A 21,710-nucleotide genomic window follows, 5' to 3' on the forward strand; every position below is an offset into this window, starting at 1 on the left:
CAGTCTGTAGGGCTTTCCCTGCAGTTTTGGCACCCCCTGGTAACATTGTTCCCAGCTTTTGAAAACACTTACTTGTTTGGCACAGTGGAGCGAGGGGGGGAAAAAATGTACCTTTTTTAAAGGAAAAGAAAATTGCGTGTGGATGGAGTTGAGTATAAGGATAATAATCACAGATTTTTATTATGGAATTGCAAACTTTTTTTTCTTCACCCTCATGAATAAAACTAGATCAAAGGGGATTATGGGTTTCCAGCAGAGACCAAAGTAGAGGCCAGTCGCTTCCACGTGCAGGGTTTCTAATCTTTCTTTTTTCTAATAATTTTGTGGCATTCAGTCCTGACCAACTCGAATGGTCCAGATACGACTTCTTGCAAGCAGGTTTTGTTTGTTTTCAATAAGGTTTTAAGACTTGAAATATGTAATTGATGCAGAAAAAAGCTGGAAACTTTAATATTGAACTTATCCCATTGTTTTATCAATGCAAGTTAGACATTTACATAGTTTAGCTACAAACATATCAGGTAACAGCTGGAGCAATTTGATTATGCACTGGGAACCCTGAAGATCCTTTTCTTTAAAGGTTCTTTGAACGTGCATCCCTGTAAGTGTATCAGAAATGATTTGTTCTGCTGTTAAAGTGAATGTGTTTGCCTTTTTTCTCTTTTTTGGGGGGTTGAGAATGTATATAATTGCATACAAAAATGCTATAGTGTTTTTCTATAGGCCTTTTTTAAGACCCAGTGACACAACTACTCAGTCAGAGGCATCGACTAGGAGGTCCTTCTTTCAGAGCTGTGATTGACCAATGGGGTCCTGTGGGAAAGGAAGTCGTCTTTTTTCTAAACTAGGGCTGACCTCTTCTTTAATACAACAATGAAGTCATAATGGGGGCCTGGTTATTTCAGGAGAACCCCACAGCCAGATGCACACTTCATTGGCAGGAGTGGCTCTCAGTCCCAAAAAAGCATTTGACAAGCATTTTTCTGTGCTGCTTTTCAGAAGGGTTCTTCAAAGTCACCTAATGGGACTTTATCCTTTCTTCTGAAAACCCATTTGGAAGAAACCGGTTGAAGTGCTAATGTGCGACAACGCTGACATTTTAAAGGCATCAGTAATTTCTCATTGCATTTTTTTTAAAGGCTTTATTTTGCATAATGAGGCTTTTCTTTCAGATTTCTTAAGTTTGAATAAATAAATAAATAACTTTGTTTGTAAAAGAAGAAAAAATACTGCTTGCTAGCTTTTTTTTTTTGGTGGTGCCAGACTTTGAGATGAAACAAACTTCAGGTCTGTGGAATGAAAGGTTTTGAATATGCCTTCTGGCATTTGGAATGTGCCTATTCACTGGCTGAATGGATGTAAATAGAAGGCAGGGAGCAGCGCAGTTCTCTTCCCAGATTTCTTTTCTGTGGCGCGCTCCCTGTACTAGTGACAGGAGATTTCTGAAAGGAACATTTTTCCTTGTGGAGAACTGAATTACTTTAGAAAATACATCTCCCCTTCATTCCTTTCTCCCTTTTAATTGTAGTATACTGTCATTCTTTTAACTTGAGTTTTTCTTTTTAGGCAATAGGGAACCAATAGACTTTTGCAGGGTGCTACCAAAAATTCTTGTTTCCTTTTCTTTCATTATTTCTTTTTTTTTTCTTGAAATGCTGATTGTGGTTTCGCGGCCTTCGCTCCTTCTTTACATTGCCGCTGAAAGCTTGGTCTTGAATCGCTTCCAAGAGTCGGCTCCCTTTCATCTCTGGTTCTGTACTTCTGAAAGAAGGCTAAATTATTGGCACTCAGGTTTTCTGGTTTTCTTTAACAGAACGGGATTTGTGAGATTTGTTTTTGAGGGGATCAGATTCTCCTGATTGTGAATATCATCTGATGTTACCGACAAACCGGGTTCCTAATGTTCACATTCTCTTGATAATTTGTCTGACTGATGTGCTGTTTGCAATGTTTGCAATGTTGAAAACCCCCATTGACTGGCAGGTGGTTCTTTTTTATGATTTTTTTTTTGTTTTTATTTAGGCAAGTAAAATAAGGATACTGATTTTCCATTCTGGGGAATAGCAAATTCCTTTTTTCAAAAATGACCAATTCTGTTTTTTCCCCCACTTTTTTTTCTTTTTTTTTTAAACCATTTTTTGATAATTAAACATGGTATTTGAATATAAATATAGTTTAAAATAAATAAATGAATAAATATTACAATGCAGGGAAAGGGTAGCATACCTCTTGTTGCTGTAATAATATGTAAAGCACCTAAAGACCCTTAGATGTCATAATGTTTATAAACATAATTTGGCTCGTTGCTGGCATTAAAATAAGCAGAAAAACCTAAGAATTATATTACAACAGTTCAGAAAACAAACATGTCCAGCACTGTTGTGAGAATCATATTTACAGTCTTCCACTAACACTGTTGTTCAGTTTACAAATTAAGCTGTCTTGAAAATACCTGTTTAGCTTATTGCTGGCATTACAATAACAATACAAAATATGAAACTGTTTAGTAACAGTCCAGCAGTGTCGTATGAGAGTAATCCTATTTACAGTACTCCTCAAATGAAGTTTAGCGTTTTACTGTTATACAATAACCAGGATAAAACACTTTGATAATGGGGTGTTGACTGACTCGTTGCTACACAGGTTCTCTTGTGTATCACCCGATTTGTAATTTAAATAGCGCCCCTTTTAATGTAAACGCATAATGAATACTCCCAATTGTTTCTTTTGCTACTTCTGCCTTGTTGTTTGCAAAATTTAAAAAGAGGTGTGTCTCCAGACAGAATGTCTTTGTGAAACAAATGGTGCGTAGTGTAGTGACTACATCCTTTACACAGTGGGTGCGTTAAGTAACTGAGCGGCTCAGAGCAAGAATGTTTCCGCGCACTCAGATCACCGATGAAATCTGCTCTGCAGCGCTCTGAGCTGCTCAGAGGGAGTGGAACTGAGCATGCTCTTTCACTGATCTGCTCAGAGCGGCTCACTTACTTAACACGGCCAGTAAAGCAATTTCCTTTTAAGGAATGTATAGCAAGAAAGCTCGATTCTTCATCAGCAGGTAATATAATTTCATTAAGAAACAATCATGGTTTAACATGGCTAATTATAGCTTTATTAAATGCTGGTAGTGAAAAGAAAGAAACTAAACAATAATGAAATACACAATTAATTTAGTTTGGGTCTAAGTTTTTCAGCATAGAAGAATGCAGTGCTTTGCCATTTTTTGTTGCTGTCTTTTTTGCTTTCTTGTTCTCTACGTGTTTACGACTGGCAATATGATCTTTAATGGTATGACTCGTACATGATCAATCGATTGTAAGCAACGTTTGCAGAATAGTATCCCACCATCTTCATGTAGATAATCAGAAAATGCTTTATCTCTGTCTTTTGCTGAAACATTGCATTTTTTTCTTTCTTTGTTGGTGCAGTCGCCATGTTGAGTTTCAGCAGAGCCACGCGAGTAATGTCACGTCAGGAATTAACTCAACTTGGCTGGACGTAGTGCAAAAAAAAAAGTTGCGAGGAGAAAAACACAACACTGCAAAATTCCATTCCCAAAATGCCTAATTCTGTTCACAATGCCCAATTCTTTGATTCCACAATCGTGGAAAATCAGTAGCCCTAAAAGGACAGAATACTCTGAAAATGTTTTAAAGGCTCCGTTGATTCTGAAATTGTGTTTTATAATGGGCGCAAACACTACGCAAAACATGTGCTCTTGTTTATTGACTTTTGTTTTCCATTACCCTTCTTCCATTATTTTTAAAGTCCAAATCCAATACAGTTTGAAATGTGTTCTGCATCTGCTGTTATGTACCATGGATACAGGGGTGACTAAATGTTATTGTATAGCTTTTTTATTATTATTATTTCTTACTTCGAACATTTTACTAAAGGTGTTGAATTGAATTTAAACCTGTACCTCTCTTTAGCCTGTTGCTCATATGAATCTGTTAGTTGGAGAGCTAAGGCAGTGCCAGATAGCTGGCATGCCTTGGGTAAAGATGCCTGGGCCTAATGTAGCCGATAAAAAATATCGTTAAGCCACGCAGATTAACTATGTCTGGGGACATGGCAAAGACTGGCAAATATGTCCTGTTTAATGAGTGCGCTTTTCTATACAAGAGAGATCCATTTGAAGAACACCCTGCCAGTGAGGTTACTTTTGAGATGGAGCTGTTGATACTCTTAAGGGTTTAATAGTTAATTGCTGGAAGAGATTTGGAGAGTGAAGTTGGCACTAGCGATTGTTCTTGTCTTGCTGCAGGCAATGAAAAGTCCCTACATTATGAAAAAAAAAACATATTTACACTCAGCAACACGTGTTGAAAAGGGTTCAACAGGCTTAACTAAGACAACACCTGCAGGATACAGTATAGTGGTTTCATTACGGGGAGAATACATTCAGATTCAGGTTTCACAGAAAGGTTAGAAAACAGAGATTGTAAAATCTTGAAACTGCTCTCCCAGTAGCAATTTAGGCTGGATCGTTCCTTTACCTCTCCACAGACTTTTATTATTCGGAATCAAAGTTGGAGTCAATTCCTGTTTGCAATTCCTTTTAAAAATTAATTCCCAGTTCCAGTTCCTTCAAAGGAATTGATATTTTAGAGGCATAATAATTGTTAGGATTGTTCAACTGCTCTTTTTTTGAATCCAATTTAATTGACTAACTATGACTGAAGTAATTTGTTGCCACCGTGAGCTCATTTTAACAGAATACTGCCAATTGCAATTTTGATCAATGATGTGTTGGAATTGATTAACAGGGACTTTGGAATTGATTTTAAATTTAGAATTGAAAAGCAGGAATTAACCCCAACCCTGGAATGCTGTAGTGTTATTTCAGTACCTCTGCTCGAGATTGTAGTTCCCAGGGAGTATTCTCAATGTCATTTTCCAGGGATTTTCCATAGGCAGGTGGGAGATTGCATTAAGGGTTGAAGCCGTGATAGTTCTCTATGCCTGCTGTGACCGTGCTACTTCCATGTGAGAGGGTTTGAGCCAGCCCAACCTCAAACCATTACTAATTGCACACCTGGTCTACTGAATACTCCTTGTCACCTCCTGTAAACTTTTACTGCCTACCACACAGATGCTTGCTTTATGGTGTCTTTTTACTAGCAGTTTCTCAACTGTTGATCAAGCAGAAATCCACTCTCCTACCTCCCATTAGCAAACATCACATGGTTTTTACCTTGTTGATTTGGTACACTAGCAGCCTTCCAATGACGTATCTGTAAGTTAGTACGCTCCACTTTTTTTAAAATTTTAATTGTATTGTTTTTATTGGTCTCTGGTCTCAAGATCACAGCTTGACACTAGTAAGCAATGCAAGGATTCCCCTACTTTTTGCCAGATGTTATTGTTGTGTCATAATGTTAGGTTTGTGTCAAGACAGCTAAACCATAATAGTACAGTTTTTTTTTATTATAGCTGCTGTCTGGTGCAAAAATAGACTGAGCTAAAAAAAAAGATTCCATGTTGTGTTTAGGCCATGGTGATTCTGTGATGGCTGCCATTGGCTGTGATTGTCCCTGGTGGGAAGTGAATCGACTGTTGATGTCTGTTTGGCTGTGTATATCCTGCTGCAGAGGCCAGTAGGCAGCACAGCTCTTGGATTGGGGAAGGGAGACAGTTTTCCTCTTCGTTGGTCAACCTGGCTGGCGATTTGAATGTTCTAAAGAACCTCTATTGTTATTGGACTACAACCATGCAGTACAGACTGACCGCATGCATTTATTTATTTATTTATTTATTTATTTATTTATTTATTTTTAACGGATTTGGGATAAATATATTCCCCCAGGTTTCTTTTTTTATGATTCAGTAGAACCAGCCAGGTCATAAATTACCTGGTCCACATTGTTTGCTCCAAGCCAGATTCAGTTTTAATATTGAAGGAAAGTCTCTGATGCAGCTGGAACAGCAAACGGGCTGGAGAGCAACGCCTGGCACACCTTTTTTTTTTATTTTTTATTTTTATTTTTATTTTTATTTTATTTTTTTTAAATACTCTGTGGAAAGAAATGCTTTCTGAGCAACTTTTTCCATCGTGTATGCCAAAAGATTTGAGCGGTAACGTGCTGTGCAGGTCATAATGGATACAATGTTCTGGAACTTAAAACTCATTAGTGGTAATGGCCGTATTATGCTAATGCAATTAGACTGGTGCTGTAGCTGATGAAAACGTGTGTATTTATTTAGAATTGTGATGGCTCAACCAACATTGGCTTCAACTTTGCTATCCGTTTTAAGTGGAAGTATGGATTTTCCTAATATAATGGTTTGCTGAGGTCCAAAACTCCGGTTTTTAAACTCTTTAGAATGCATGAGGATTGACTATTGTCCTTTTATACCAGCCTACTATTGTTCCACACACATTATTCTACTGTAGGTATATTCAGCTTGACTTTCTGAACAATGTCCGATTATACGTTGTATCCATGACTTTAAACACTAAGGTATCTGAGGTATGGTTACCATATGACTCCATGTACACGTTTCTAGTTCTAGTTTACACAGAATCATATTGTAACCCTAATCTGAGTATTCTTTAAAGAGGTCAAGAATGTAATGATTTCCATTTGACTGATTTACATTGAAGAACACATTAGCCAAAACCTTTCACCTTTTAAAACATTTAAACCTGGCATCAATGACATGTATATTATATGGCATTAATTGATTTAAGTAGTTTAGAATCTTTTTATAGACAAAGTGTAAGCAGTTTTGGATGTGGACCTTGACTGAGGAAGCACAGACAAACCCATAACTGATGTGTCCCAGCGGCTTTGCATGGAATTTAACAAGATTTTCAATTAAAAAGTAAAAGCAAACCATATTGATTGACATATGATGGTCAACATCCAGTGACTGCAACAAATGTACTGTGCAGAGTAGTCTTGCTTGGTTTTGCAGAGCAGTCTGTTTAATTTCCTGACTGCTGAGCGCTTGCCTACAGCTAATCACGGACAATAAGGCAAACATTTTTGTTCCGGTTTTGTTTGGTGGCTTATTAACATGATTGTGCCGAAGTTTCTCGTTTTTATAATAATGTTGCGGTCCAGAGTCACCACCACAGCTGTTGAATTGTCTGTTCACAATGCATTCCATATGTCCCTAAGACCACATATTGTGTAGGAATTTACAGGCTACGAGATGTTTAAATAAAGGGCTTTGAAACACTGCTTAACTTTTTTTTTTCACCGTATTCATTTATTATAGGCTTGCTAGATGGATCAGCAGGAATAAGTTCTTGCGTGTGAACTCTGAATCAACATGCAAATGCAATTTAATTTTGGCAAAGTGTCCACAGGGTTGGCAGGACTTGCTTTGACTGTGTAATAGCAGTACACCGTCGTTTTATAGGTTGGTATATTACATTTATTATGGGTGATGTGCTCCAGACATTCAATCACACATCTATCCATGCACATTGAAGGCAGGGCTGTTTTGTTAGGGGTGTCTGCATCTGATATGATTGTACAGTTAGTTGTGATCCTTTCTCCAAGATTTTGCAACTTTACAATTTTTGCCTTGTTTTACTTTTTATGGTAAACTTCAGATTTTAAAACTAGCACAGATTTTATTCAGTTTTGCCTTGCACTTTACTTTCAAAATCAGGATTGCAATGCTTCAAAACTAATTGGAAACCATGCAGAATGTTCTATTGTGTTTTCAACACATTGTGCAAAAGTATATCTGATCCTTGGTGTTTAACACCTCAAACATGTTGGAACTTAGATAAAAAGAAAAGCATACATTCAAGCTTATCCCAGGATTTTGAAGTGTCACATCCAATGTTTCCAGCTAAGCCTTATAATATTTCAAAGTGGCCTAAGGGCTTTAAACTTTGGATCTCAGGTACAGTACTAATGAAATTTGGTGAAGTCGTATGGAGAAAATTATTTGTAAAATGTTTCCAAGCTCACCGATCTATATATATATATGTATATATATGAAAATATTATAAAAACAGCTCACTGTAAAGTTTGTGAACTAGTACAGCTGAAATACACACAACAGAAAATACATACATTCCCACCTCACTTTGTGGAAAACAATGCTGGAAATAACATTTTTAAAGAGGAAAGACAGCAATCTCACGAAAAAACAGAACAACACGGAACATATTTCCCTTTACTGTTTTTTTCCACATCCCCCAATAGTTTTTCAACAGTTCCATACTCATCCACTATACTTCCTATGACCACGTTAGTCTTCCCTCCATCAGTGTATTAGTCATCAACTTAATTAGAAAGCATTAGAAAAATAATAAGCAGCATTGCCCCTTTAAATAAGAATTCACTTTGAATATTACATACCCACACCTGACACATTTCTGTGAAGAGTTATATACTGGTGGTTGTGTGGATTGCTGGAGTTTATTTTCTATTTTTTTTTTTATTTCCCATGGTTTTGAGGTTCTCACACCTACAGTATGTGTGGATTTCTATGAAAGTGCTAGGAGGAAAAAATGAGACTTCCATATTTTATTTAAACCAGCCTTATCTAACTGTTCCCTTTTAAAATGAATAGTTTTTTTTATTATTATTTTTTGTTGAGAGTCTCCTGAAGTGCTCTTTTTTCCCAAATTAAATGGAATGAATAAAAAATAACAGAAAGGAGTTTCATAGAGTCATTTTACTTGTTTAAGCTCTGGTTCTGTTTTTAAAAATGTTTTCAGTTTCATAGCAAAAATATATGTATTTTATGTTTACAATATTTTTCAAAGCAGGGTTTCTATAAAGCATGTCAATTGGATTAAATAAAGCAGTGAGGTACTTTTGTTTCTTTTTTCTTTTTATTTCCCTCCTCACAAAAAGTGGAAGTTAATGTTTTCATGCTTGATTTGCTGCTTTTCACCATGTAAGAAATTCATTTAAATTGAGGGAACCTTTCTGTCTCCTTGAAAACAAATGGTTTCATTTAAATCCAAAAAAAAAGTTTCTGTATGCAGATAAATTCAGTGATCTTGTTTCATTTCTTTCTTGTGACAGAGTTCTCCCCCCACCATCCCCTCATTTTTCTACAAAGAGATGTTAATTTAATATAAACAACACAAAAAGGTGCAGATTTAGCAGTTAAATTAATGCATGCTTCTTGCTAGTTTGTGTTTGTTTAATTCTTCTTAAAACGAAACTTAACTGAAACTTGCTAATCTCCTAATAGTACAGCCTCTATACTTTTATTATGTATTAAGGTGTGTTGACCTGAGTCCAGGAGCTTCTCTTCTGTTTAGTTACCGTCCATATACATATGATACCCAGACTAGATCTGTCCTGGTGTCTTTTATAAATGTAAAGCCAGCTGTATGTTGTCAGCAGTGCAAAAATAAACTTGATTCATATACCTGTTTGCTAAATATCTCTTTCTTCTCTAAAAAGACACTTTGATTGATTTAGCCTGGGTTACATATGTGTATCACATCAACTCGAACATAGGAAAAACTCCTGAAAATATTAAAGATATTTAAAAAAATATATAAAAATTACCACTCAGAATGATTGCAAACCTCATTAAAAAAGGTAAGGGCATAGTAATGTGCATGCAAGTTTGAAGCTACCCTTCAAAGATGATGAAAGAGTTAAGGAAAGCTAGATGTTAAACTCTCAATCTCTCCAGGAGAGCAGTGCAGAGCTGGCCAGCTGCACACTTAATCCTTTGATTTGCTGGGAGCAGAACAAAGTTCTGGAATTGTCAAAGCAGAGAAACATGGCTTCATATGGAGAACATTAGTACCTGGATTAGTGTGCAAAACTTCAGAGGAGTTGGTTTAACACCACGCTGTAGTCCTTAACAAAGGAGGGAACCTTTTAAGGGGGCCGGTCAATAGACGTGTGTGACATGACTGTTATTTAACTTTGTAATACAGACATTTCTATTTCAGATACTCATGTCGTACACATTGGTTTATTTTTTTATTTGCATGCCATTCATTTTAGTTCATGTCACTGGCTGATTTAATTGTTTTGTGGTACGTAAAGTGTGCTTTGCAGTGTTTGTCCTTCATTGCTAAAATGTGGGGTGTCTACTTGTGTGTTACTTTAAAAAAATCACTAAGAGGGAGGAAATGGAAAGGGATGTCACAGTATTCATTGACGAGCAGATGCAGGATGTGCTGCAAAGATGTCTTTGGTTTAAAATAAATAAATAAAGAAGTCAGCTGCTGATTTCTACTCGGCTTGAGGTCTGAAATTCTGCTAAAAATCCTCAAATTTACATTTATCAGTAAGGACAATTGGAATCTTCTGAGTTTCCTAGATGTTGAATTCATTATCCTGTGTAATAAACCATGCATTTTTTAGTTCTGCTTAATTTTAAAATGATGTGCAGTAAATGCCCCATAGTAATATATAATGCATTCCTGCTGGTTGGACAAGAGAACTGTGAAACAAAGCTGAAACACCCTCCACACAGCATAGGAATTTCTATTGAACATATTAGAAGTAAAAGGAGTTATTTGTGTTGTAGTGCTTTAGTAAACGGCATGATAGCTGTACACAGCATGGATGTACTGGAATTTGGACAAGTCCATGACTGGGATTGGTTGACTTTTTTTTTTTTTTTTTTTTTTTTATATCTGATTTTATAATGCAAAGATTTGGAGTGGAGAAGATTAAAAGGCATGGACTCTTGATTTTTTTTTGTGAATTATCAATTACTTTTATTTATTTTTTGCCCCAGAAACATTTTCAGAATGTTAAAACAAACTTTACAATGTGCAGTATTGAAAACACAACTCTATGAAAACAAAATGCCCCAGAGAACACAAAGCTGACGAAAACTCTCAATTCAGCAATTCGTATCTGTCACCACCAGAACAACAATGACCTGAAGCTGCAGAGAATTAAGAGGAAACGGATGTTCACAGCAAGTGTGTTTATTTCACTAAAATCTGTAATTAACCAAAACACATAAAATAATAAATCCATGAAAAGTAAAAAGGAAAAAAAAAATGGTATCACTGCAGTATAGGAAAGTAAATTCCATCAGCAGAATTAATCTAAAACGAATACTGTAATAGTTACCCTTGGGCTGTAAAGTTACATAGGGGGCAAATTAATTTACCCATACCCCGCCTGGATAAACCACAGCTGTATTTTAACAAATTAAATAAACCACTTTTCGGTGTAATCCCAGGATAACAACAGAAAATACATGGGGGAAGCAATCAAGGGAGATTCCACAGTGCTTTAAAAAAACTACAGAAGTACTGTGCACCAGCACTCACTACTGACACTGTTAAATACACTGTTTATTAAATGAGTTTGTCTAATAAACCTGTACTGCTGTGTTTTCCCGTGAGAGTAGCATCAGTACACTGTGTTTGTGCCATTAGACTCTCCAGGATATAGTGCTTGTCCTTTCGGGACACTGGGGTATCTTCATGAAGGTAGAAGGCTGTATCACTATCACTTCTGCATACATGTTAGTCATTACATTGCTGGCAGGAAGCACTTCCAAAGTAAATCAATAGCTTTTTTTCTGTCAGATAAGACTTTAAAGAAAAATAAAGTAAATCTTCCATGAACATGAACACTTCAAAACCAAAGTTTATGAAACCTTCTGTAATTTGACAGCACACCAGACTAGTGGGCTGTTTTATTAAACACGAAGCGCTGTGGAGCACATTTTGCGAGATTTTTTTTCTCGCTGGCAAATCCTGGTTTAGGGACTTGGCAATTTGTACTTGGTGTGAGGTTGCTGGTTTTTTTTTTGCATGTTCAGATGTCAAGTCATGGGCCAGACCAGTCCCTTAGCCATGAAGAGGGCCCACAGCCTGGAAACACATCAGTGTATCATTAAAATGTAAGAGTCATGGATGGATACAGTTCTTCTTAGAGCTCTGTAACCTAAATCAGGTCTACGTTATTGTTGTTTTTTAACGGTACTGTAATGCCTGCAATGCAAACTGACCTATACAGTAGTGTGTAGGTTTCATTTTCATACCAGCTATACAGACACTGTGATATTAAATATGTATTCTCTGGTGGTGGCTGACATTTCGTCTGTATGTCTGGTTTATAGTTAAGTGTTTTTTAGTAGTTTATTGATTTAAAAGGGGGAAAAAAAGTGTTCATGCAAAAATTTCTGTTTGGAGAACTTCCAGATGCTTGCATCTGTAGAAAAGCCTGTTGTGTTCATGAACTGTGCCTCCACACATCTGGTGTGGCAGTGTGAACAGTGTTTTTTTGCCCTGCTTAGCATCTCTGGGACAAGCGTTATAAAATAAATGAGTATCGGGGATAAACGGGATGTGATGCAATGATGCCAAATCCACCAGCTTCCCAGGTAATTGAAGAACCATTTTGTTCACGCTGACCTCAGCCTTTTGTAAGTTTATCAAATTACTCCAGTCCTAGATTTTGCTTATGTAAACAATTCTGTGTTAATGTAATGTCTATGGCTGCTCTTTTTTATTTGGCTGGTGTTAACAGGTTTCCCATTCACACTAATAGGAAAAGGGGAAAACAAAAAAAAAACACTCCCCTAAAATGGAAAAATGTTTAAACTGTATAAACACTCCTGACCCTAAAACCATGAATGCAGACAAGACCAGCTCTTTTACAATGTGGTTTGGACATTCGCTTGCGTTGTGCGGGGTCACCGGTTCACTCCCCGCTTCTGTCTTGCTACACCTAAAACCTCTTGTTTGCAATAATTGTTCTGAAAAGTTGTTCTAATCTCATCCTTTATTTCATACAGGTGATAAATATTGATGGCACTGACCGGAGGACGCTTTTAGAAGATAAACTGCCTCATATATTTGGGTTTACATTGCTGGGGGATTACATCTACTGGACTGACTGGCAGAGAAGGAGCATTGAACGTGTCCACAAGACCAAAGGCATAAGAGAGATCATCATAGACCAGCTGCCGGATCTTATGGGCCTCAAAGCAACATGGGTGACTAAAGCATTTGGTAAGAACCTGCCATTGGCATAGAATATCTTCAAGGGTGCTGTACGACGCATGCTAATATCCAGAGTGATGTAAAGATTACCAGTTTAAAAATTCCTATTTGTAAATGTTGTTTAGTAACGCTTTAGTTATTGTTTTTTTTCTGTAGGAACTAACCCTTGTGCGGACAACAATGGAGATTGCAGCCACCTGTGCTTCTTCAGGCCACAGGGTCCACAGTGTGCCTGTCCAATGGGCCTGGAGCTTCTGGGTGACATGAAGACCTGCATTGTGCCTGAAGCCTTCCTGCTGTTCACCAGCAGAGCGGACATTCGGAGGATATCTCTGGGAACACACAATAATGACGTTGCCATTCCTCTCCCCGGAGTCAAAGAGGCTTCTGCTCTGGATTTAGAAGTGTCTGATAATAGGATATATTGGACTGATGTCAGTTTGAAGGTACTGGAGGTGCTTCATTAAAAACTTCATCCTGTCGCCAGGATTACATTTATATAGATAGATACGGTTCAGTTGTCCCTTTTGCTGATATCTTTACATACAAATAAAATACAAGTAAAATCTTCAAGGGCCTTGTGGCAATGTGCCCCGCCCCTGTGTGCATTTCTGTATTGTATGTTACGTGTGCTGTGTTAATGTTGGTGTATAGGCATTGGTACACGGGATATAAACGGGTCTGTCTTTCACGTGTGATTTAAAATGTATAATTGTATTTAGGAACAGGATTGCACATCACTTCACGTGCATTTAAAGTATATAATATGTGAGCACGAGGTTGCACATAATTAATTCACGTGCTGGGATTCAAGTGAATAATGAATTAGTAATTGAATCCCGGCACAACAGTATATATAGATGCACGTTTTTCTCACTCGGGGTTGTGTGTTCAGTGAGTGGAGAACGGATGTGGAGAGGAGAAAGTAAAATAAACGAAAATAATAATAATAATAATAATAATAATAATAATAATAATAATAATAATATGTGTTTGTACTGTTTGTTTATGTCTTAGTCCACCGTTTGTTTGAGTGTTAATCCGTTTTGTTTGTCTTTTTATTTTGGCGCAAGTGCCTGTCCTGTCTTCTGTTTTGTTCAACCTTTTTTATTTTTTTGTTTATTAAAACACTGAGCACTGCCATTTGCAGCTCAGTTTCACTAATCACTTCTGCCTCTGTGAGTGATTCTTTCTGGTCTGACGTCATCACTGCAGCTAGCCTGTCACAGGCCTTCACACAGTATAGTACAATACATGGCCTAACTGTGAATTACCTGAATTTAAGAAGTATCGAATTGTATCAGCATAGCTTTAAATCACGCGAGTTACTTGTGTTTAAAATCTCCTAAATTGGTGCTGAACTGACCTTGAGGAAATATGGCTTTTTTAATTTCTTTCAGACTATAAGCCGTGCTTTCATGAACGGCAGTTCTGTTGAGCATGTGATTGAGTTTGGACTGGACTACCCCGAGGGCATGGCGGTGGATTGGATGGGAAAGAACCTTTACTGGGCCGACACGGGCACTAACCGGATCGAGTTGGCCCGTCTAGATGGACAGTACCGCCAGGTGCTTGTGTGGAAAGACTTGGACAACCCTCGATCTCTGGCTCTTGACCCAGCTAACGGGTAAGAGGGTCTCAGTGTGGTTTTTAAAGGCACAGTTCAGATTCTTATAGATCTAAATAGATATTTCTCTAAAGTGTTTGTTTCTCATCTTAATGTTACAACATAAGAAATGCATACATTTTGTTATTTGGTTTAAAGTTTTGTAATATTACCCTTGTTTTATCGGGGGGCATCAGGGTCCAGTATAAGTTCTCTACGCAACCTGTTTTTCTCATTTTTTGTATAACAAGCAGCACCCCGTTTTAATTTGTACAGCAGAGGGTAATTGCTTCGCATCAACTTGAGTCTCCAATTAATTTCATGTGTCTTCCTCTCCTTTCTCAAATGCACAAACCCACTGCATTGAAATAATCCATTCCCAACATAGGAGGCTTGTTGCTAGGGAGCTGACATCACTGCCCTGTGACTTTTGCTAGTGCATTGCTGCCACAAGTGAACACCTTGTTGGCTAAAATAAAAAAACACTTCAGCAAGTAGATATTTAATTTGCTTTGTGTTACTGTACAATATGTGTGTATATGATAACAGTACGATATTCATGCTTTTTTGTATTTTTTTGTATATTGTTGTTTGTGATGTGCAGCACAAAATAAAATGAACAGTAATTCTAAGTGACTATGTATATTGCAGCTAAGGCATGCGCAGTTAGACAGTAAAAATGAGGAGCCAACTCCAGGACCGCGATATATCAGAATCCGCAGTATAGTGAGGGGTGAAAAACAAAAAAACTAGCAGCTATTTCAGCAGTGTGGAGTAGTGGTTAGGGCTCTAGACTCTTAACCGGAGGGCCATGGGTTCAATCCCAGGTGGGGCACACTGCTGTTGTACCCTTGAGCAAGGTACTTTACCGAGATTGCTCCAGTGAAAACCCAACTATATAAATGGGTAATTGTATGTAAAGATAATGTGTAAAAAAATAATGTAATTGTATGTAAAAAATAATGTGATATCTTGTAACAATTGTAAGTCTCCCTGGATAAGGGCGACTGCTAAGAAATAAATAATAATAGTAATATAATGAGGGGTGGGTGTACTAAGAGAAAGGCAGTGTTTTGAAACATGCCACTAATCCATTACAAGAAACAAGATTTGACACACTGCAATTGACAAGTTTCCAATTGTAGTGCATCAGAAGTATATTAGATGAAATGGTTATCATGTGTTCATCAACACTATTAATAAAAGTTTTATATACTACTAATAGCCTTTAACAATTCTTATTGATGTGAAGTATTTCTAACTGAGTACTCTGCTTTAGAAGAGAAGGCATGTGCAGTCTCTTAATGTTCTGTTTCTGTTTGTCTTGTCAGGTTCATGTACTGGACTGAGTGGGGGGGTAAACCTAGGATAGTGAGAGCGCACATGGATGGGGCCAACAGCATCACACTGGTTGATAAAGTGGGACGAGCCAATGGCCTTACTATTGACTACACAGACCAGAGGCTCTATTGGACGGACTTGGACACATGCATGATTGAATCCTCCAGCATGCTAGGTGCACTCCGTTTCTTTTTATTTTGCAAGTAGTGAGAGACCTTTTAAAACAACCAATGTCTACTCTGTCTTCAGCATGAGGTCTAAAATGCTGTATATCAACTAACACCATAAAAAAAGTAATTCATTACACTCTTTATTATTTTATTGCTTTGCCTATGCACCGCAAAAGTTGATTGTTGCAGAGAGTGTGTAAATCTTCACTGACAAGGCTCCCTGAATTCCTTACCCTGGATAAGGTCTGTGGCAGATTTGGATTGCTATTAAAAAAAAAAGAAAATACTATATGCTGAATAAACCAACTGTATTTTGTATTCACTGTAAATAGGGCTGCAAAGGGAAGTTATTGCAGATGATCTCCCCCACCCGTTTGGGCTCACCCAGTACCGAGACTATATCTATTGGACCGACTGGAACCTCCGCAGCATCGAACGAGCAGACAAGACCAGTGGGCAGAACCGCACGGTAATCCAGGGGCATCTGGACTACGTTATGGATATTTTAGTGTTCCACTCCTCCCGTCAGGACGGCTCCAACGAATGTGTGCAGAATAATGGGCAGTGTGCCCAGCTTTGTCTGGCTGTACCTGAGGGATACAAGTGTGGATGTGCTTCACATTACACTCTCAACAGCAATGGCAGGAACTGTAGCTGTAAGTACTTTTAAGATGACAGATCCATTGCATTTTTAAGTGTATTTTCCTGTTGCATGTTTTTTTTTTAAAGCTGGTATAATGGAAAACCCAGACAACCTACAGTATAAGCAACTAGGTCAAGTAGACTAAACCCACTTTCAACCCTGATGACAAACCTAGTTTCTTCTTATACAGAGTTAGACAACACATAGGCAATATCATATATTATGCATATTAGGATGTTTTCTGTTAAATTCAGCTGCCACACCCTGTTGACTATCTGCACCACACATCAGAATTATCTGTATTTTTAAATGTCTCACAGATAGTGCATATGCTTTCTGAATCTGTAGACATGAAATAAGTTGCGGATGATACTGTGACTAGCAAGAGAACACAAATACACATTCGTTATTCCTGTGTGTTGTATTGGGAAAAGAAAACCAACCCTTTCTGTAGGAAACACCACCCTTTTGAAGGAGATAAAAATGGGTGAACAGGAAGTACAGTTGTGAAAGTGTGTGGACTGGAATGTCTGCCTGCTGACATTTGAACCCTGCCTTCTATAGTTCGCCACATTTCCTCAGAGGTTGGTTTGGAGTCTGAAAGGCACTGAGTCATGATGCTGGGCACTTCTCTGCATTCCAGCACTGTCTGAGAATAGGTGGACTGGTTATATCAAAACCAGTTGTTTGGCTTTTACCCAGATGGAATGTGAGGCTTTTTAAAACACAGAAAGCATCTGAATACTTGTAAAGTATTGGTTATTGCAGGGTTTATGGATCTAGGTGGCAGAGTGGTCCTTAATGGTGTAGAGTGGAATGAAGATCTATTATTTTATATATACTGTACATCAACAATCCATTACAGTTCAGATCATTTTTAAATCTGGACAAGATAAACAGTGGTCATTTTGAAAGCTTGCTGTTAACACTTTCAAACTTGCTTCAGCCCCTTCTAGCTTCCTCCTGTTCAGTCAGAAATCGGCGATCAGTCGCATGGTGTTGGACGAGCAGAGCCCAGACATCATCCTCCCTATCCACGGACTGCGCAACGTCCGGGCCATCAGCTACGACCCTCTGGACAACGTCATTTACTGGGTGGATGGGCGGCAGAACATTGTCAAGAGAGCAAGGGATGATGGGTCACAGGTCAGAGACCAAACACAAGCTGTGAATGACCAGTCAAGATACCAAGGGCTAGAATCTCAAAGCTATTGACTTCTGAAAAGTTTGTCACATGTTATCTGATCTCAGCTCTGATGTAAATTTACTTTTTCTTTTAAATTCTACATTTCAAATTCACTTTCCCAGATGAAAAGTACCATTTTGTTTTCATAAACACAGAATACATACTTAATATTCAGTGATATGTACCTATGTGATTTCTTTTCTGATCAGTTTCGTTTGCATATTAATATAATGTAATCTTGCAGACCCAAGTATGTGTAAATCGTTTTGCAAGTTGTTGTTAAAGCAGGATTGCTGCAATATCGTATCACTTTGCATGTAAAATGGTAAGATAATATTTCTCCTTCAAAGACAGTTTATTAATCATACTAAGTGTTAAAAGTATATTGAATAATGTAGTTAGAAGTGAACAGCTGATTAATACTTACAAGATTTCAGTTCTTATGCCAGAAACCATGCTTTAATAAGAAACAGCTTTTTTTATGTGTGTTTTAATTTGTCTTGGAAGTAACCTCCCTTTTAGTTCTGTACAGTAGCTAGCTACACTAACTGCTTTGTGTTTTCTCCTTTAGCCATTTGTAGTGGTCTCTGCTACCAACCATATTCAGAACCCAGAGAAGCAGCCCCACGATCTGAGCATTGACATTTTCAGTCGGACTGTCTACTGGACATGTGAAGCCACCAACACCATCAACGTGAACAGACTGGAAGGGAAGGGCATAGGAGTGGTGTTGCGTGGGGAGCACGATCGACCAAGAGCCCTTGTGATGAATGCAGAAAGAGGGTAAGAAGTGCAGTCCTTCATGTGCTTGATACGGGGTTATGCAACCTGCAATTTGTGTTTTATGTCTTTGTCACCCTTTTTTTTTTTTGCCGATCCCCACTCGGAACCATTGTTTATCCTCTAACTTTGGAACGTCCTGTCTGATACAGAACTAAATGCCTATTCTGTTGAGTTCTGAATTCTTCTTCTAGTAAGTGTCATAGCTGTATGTATAAAATCAATTCCCTGTGGTGTGGCATTCAGTATTGAACATCTCTCTAACACACAGGGTATTATTTTAAGGTGAGTAATGGGATTGGGATCCCTTCCTTTCATCAGCCTGCCAATATATTTTTAAAATTTCTGAAAATTTGGTTTTGAAGCCATGTGTGCAGCAGATGGACAGCTGTGATTATTATTTTTATTTTATTTATTTTTTTCTCCCTTGCTCGTGGTGCAGCAGTGCAGTGTGGTTAGGGTTTGGTCGTCCTCTCTGTAATTCTTTAGCCATTGTTAGTTACCCTGCCATCACAGTTACTGCTGGGCTGTTATTTATAGTCTTTGTGGATAGCGTTGGGTGTGGCGTTGGTGGGAGTTGATTTTAGACTTAATATTATAGCCAAATAAAAATTTTAAAGTAAAACTAACAGGAAAAAAGTTATGGAAAGTAAACTTGTGTAAAATTGTGTATTTATGGTGTAATGCACTATTGCTATTTTTATTAATAGTTCCTCCAATACATTAAAAGGGAATTATGATGGTTTTATTTGTACAGGGCAACTTTGCTAATAGTCATCTGTTTACTGTTGCCTGAAGCACAGAATCTTCTTAACGGCATGCATGACATTCTTTATTATGCACTTGAAATTATTTAGAGAGTGCTTGGAATTGACCAACAAATATGCAGATAATTGATGCAGAGAGTTTTATTTTTTTTCTTAAAAAAAAAAAAAAACGAACACAAGGCCAAGAAAAAGACTGGTGATGTTTAGAATAAGCGGTTAGTTGGCAGACCGGTATGGAAAAGATAAACTCTTAGGAATTTGTTTTTTTCTGTGAAAGTATTTATTTGGTTCTGTGTCTTAAACATTTAGAAAGTTGTTATATTTGGATGCCAGGCTTGCCAGGTTTTCCATCAGTAACCCAGGCATCACAAGTGCATCGATGAATGAACACTGACAGACCCATTTGGGGGTTTATATGACCGATATTAAAGGATCTGCAGTGGGATCCGGCCCTGCTTGTTTTGACATTTACAAAGAAGCACAATCTGATTATGAACAGATGATTTAAAAATTATTTTTAGAAAACCAAATGAGTACTGCAGAACTTCTTCTGTTTGGAAGTCGCCAGCTGAAGGTAGTTGAATTGAATTTGTGATTGTTTTGTGATTGTAACAGCAAACCGTTGGACAAGGTCCGATAATTCCTGTGTATACAGTAATGTAGACTAGAACAGCTTTTAAATGCATTCGTAATCCTATTCTACAGGCAAAGTAGTCTGAATATAGTATAGACGAATATATGGTATGCATTTAAATACATTGATTATGTTTATGGCAACACCAAAAGGATTTGGAGATGGTCTTTACACATAAATGTTGGAAGAATTAGGCCACCATAGGAAAAATAGGTAAGATTTATACCAACAATAGAGAAGATATTCGATTTTAGACTGCAGTAGACTACGGTAAACTTTCTTTCATTTTTAATATAATCAAAAGAAAAGCGTGCAGCCAATTTATCACAGTTCAGTTCTCAATACATAGACCAGAAGCAGAAAGCACAACATTATCTTCATACCAGGAAACCTTTAACTCTTTTCAAATAAACAAACGGGAAACCTGAGTCGGGTTAAAAATGCTGTTTTTTCAGTATACATTGGTCAGTTATGAAGAAGTGAATACAGTACTGTTGTAAGAGTTTGTGATTGCAGTGCTTAATATTACAATAGTAACAATAATATAGCACGTTTATTAGAATTTAGCTAACCCCTTGACTTTGTGATAAACAGGTACATGTACTTCACAAACATGCAAGAGAGGTCTGCTAAAATAGAGCGTGCTTCCCTGGATGGTACTGAGCGGGAGGTGCTGTTCACTACAGGACTCATTCGACCTGTCGCTCTGGCAATCGACAACAACCTGGGGAAGCTCTTCTGGGTGGATGCCGATCTCAAACGCATCGAGAGCAGCGACTTGTCTGGTAGGTTTCGAATTACCAAACCAGTTTATTACTGGGATTCACTGTGAACGGAGAAAGACTTCTAGTGTAAATGTTTGACAAATTAATTGTTTCTTTTAGTATTACAACATATTCTACCATTGGCTGCTTTTTTTATGAATCAATAAAAATATTTGAAAAACATTCAGTGAAATAAGTCAGTTGAATGTAGTAACTGGATTAATGGAGGCTGTAAGCAGTCTGGTTATGATTTTTAAGATGTATTGACCCACACCCTGACAGTAAGAAAGACAAAGACCCCTTTGCAAACTGAAAAAAAATACAGATACGTGTTTTCTTGGGATCATGTAATGGTTTAGTTAATTGACAATCCCCTTCATAGACTTTCAGATATTTGACTGTGTAGTGCATGTTAAATGACACACTAAAGCACTTCAGCAAAGGCAACTTATTCATTAAAGTATATTATACAAAATATTGTACTGGGTACATTTGAGAGGAAACAGCTATGAAGCTGTTATTTCAAACTTGAATGCCTGTGTGTGTGTGTATACGTCGTGGAGGCACCTTGGATACCAAATGTCAAATTTGTCTCCTAGAGGAGATTAAACAGCTGCAGCTTGATTTTAAGATGCCCTTTCCTGCTTCACCCTTCCATCTCTGTACAATTTCTTGCTGTAACAGTATTACCTATAATATTGAAAGGGTCTTTTTAATAAGTGTAAGCAATTGAACCCATTTGATAAAATTATAGAGAGATATATCACTTAGCCTAAGAAATTAAGATTTGCTTTGATCTGATCATTGAAACCTCAGCTTTTGAAGTTTTCTGAGAGTACCTTAAATGAAGGCCCTAAAGTGGACCTGTACATTTGATAACATCATTCCTAGACCAGTAAT

The 21,710-nt window shown here is 37.5% G+C and overlaps 1 protein-coding gene across 1 annotated transcript in view; it reads left to right on the forward strand.

Moving 5' to 3' along the window:
• Positions 1-21,710, forward strand: part of LOC117435003 (low-density lipoprotein receptor-related protein 5-like) — a 70,586-nt gene that overhangs the window by 38,942 nt on the left and 9,934 nt on the right. Inside the window, exons 8-15 of the mRNA XM_034057822.3 lie at positions 12,712-12,928; positions 13,076-13,365; positions 14,320-14,546; positions 15,857-16,041; positions 16,369-16,692; positions 17,626-17,825; positions 18,437-18,648; positions 20,641-20,831. Coding sequence (XP_033913713.3) covers positions 12,712-12,928; positions 13,076-13,365; positions 14,320-14,546; positions 15,857-16,041; positions 16,369-16,692; positions 17,626-17,825; positions 18,437-18,648; positions 20,641-20,831 — 1,846 coding nt within the window. The remainder of the gene's footprint in view (positions 1-12,711; positions 12,929-13,075; positions 13,366-14,319; positions 14,547-15,856; positions 16,042-16,368; positions 16,693-17,625; positions 17,826-18,436; positions 18,649-20,640; positions 20,832-21,710) is intronic.

This window comes from Acipenser ruthenus, chromosome 28 (assembly GCF_902713425.1).
Source record: "Acipenser ruthenus chromosome 28, fAciRut3.2 maternal haplotype, whole genome shotgun sequence".
Lineage (NCBI taxonomy): Eukaryota > Metazoa > Chordata > Actinopteri > Acipenseriformes > Acipenseridae > Acipenser > Acipenser ruthenus.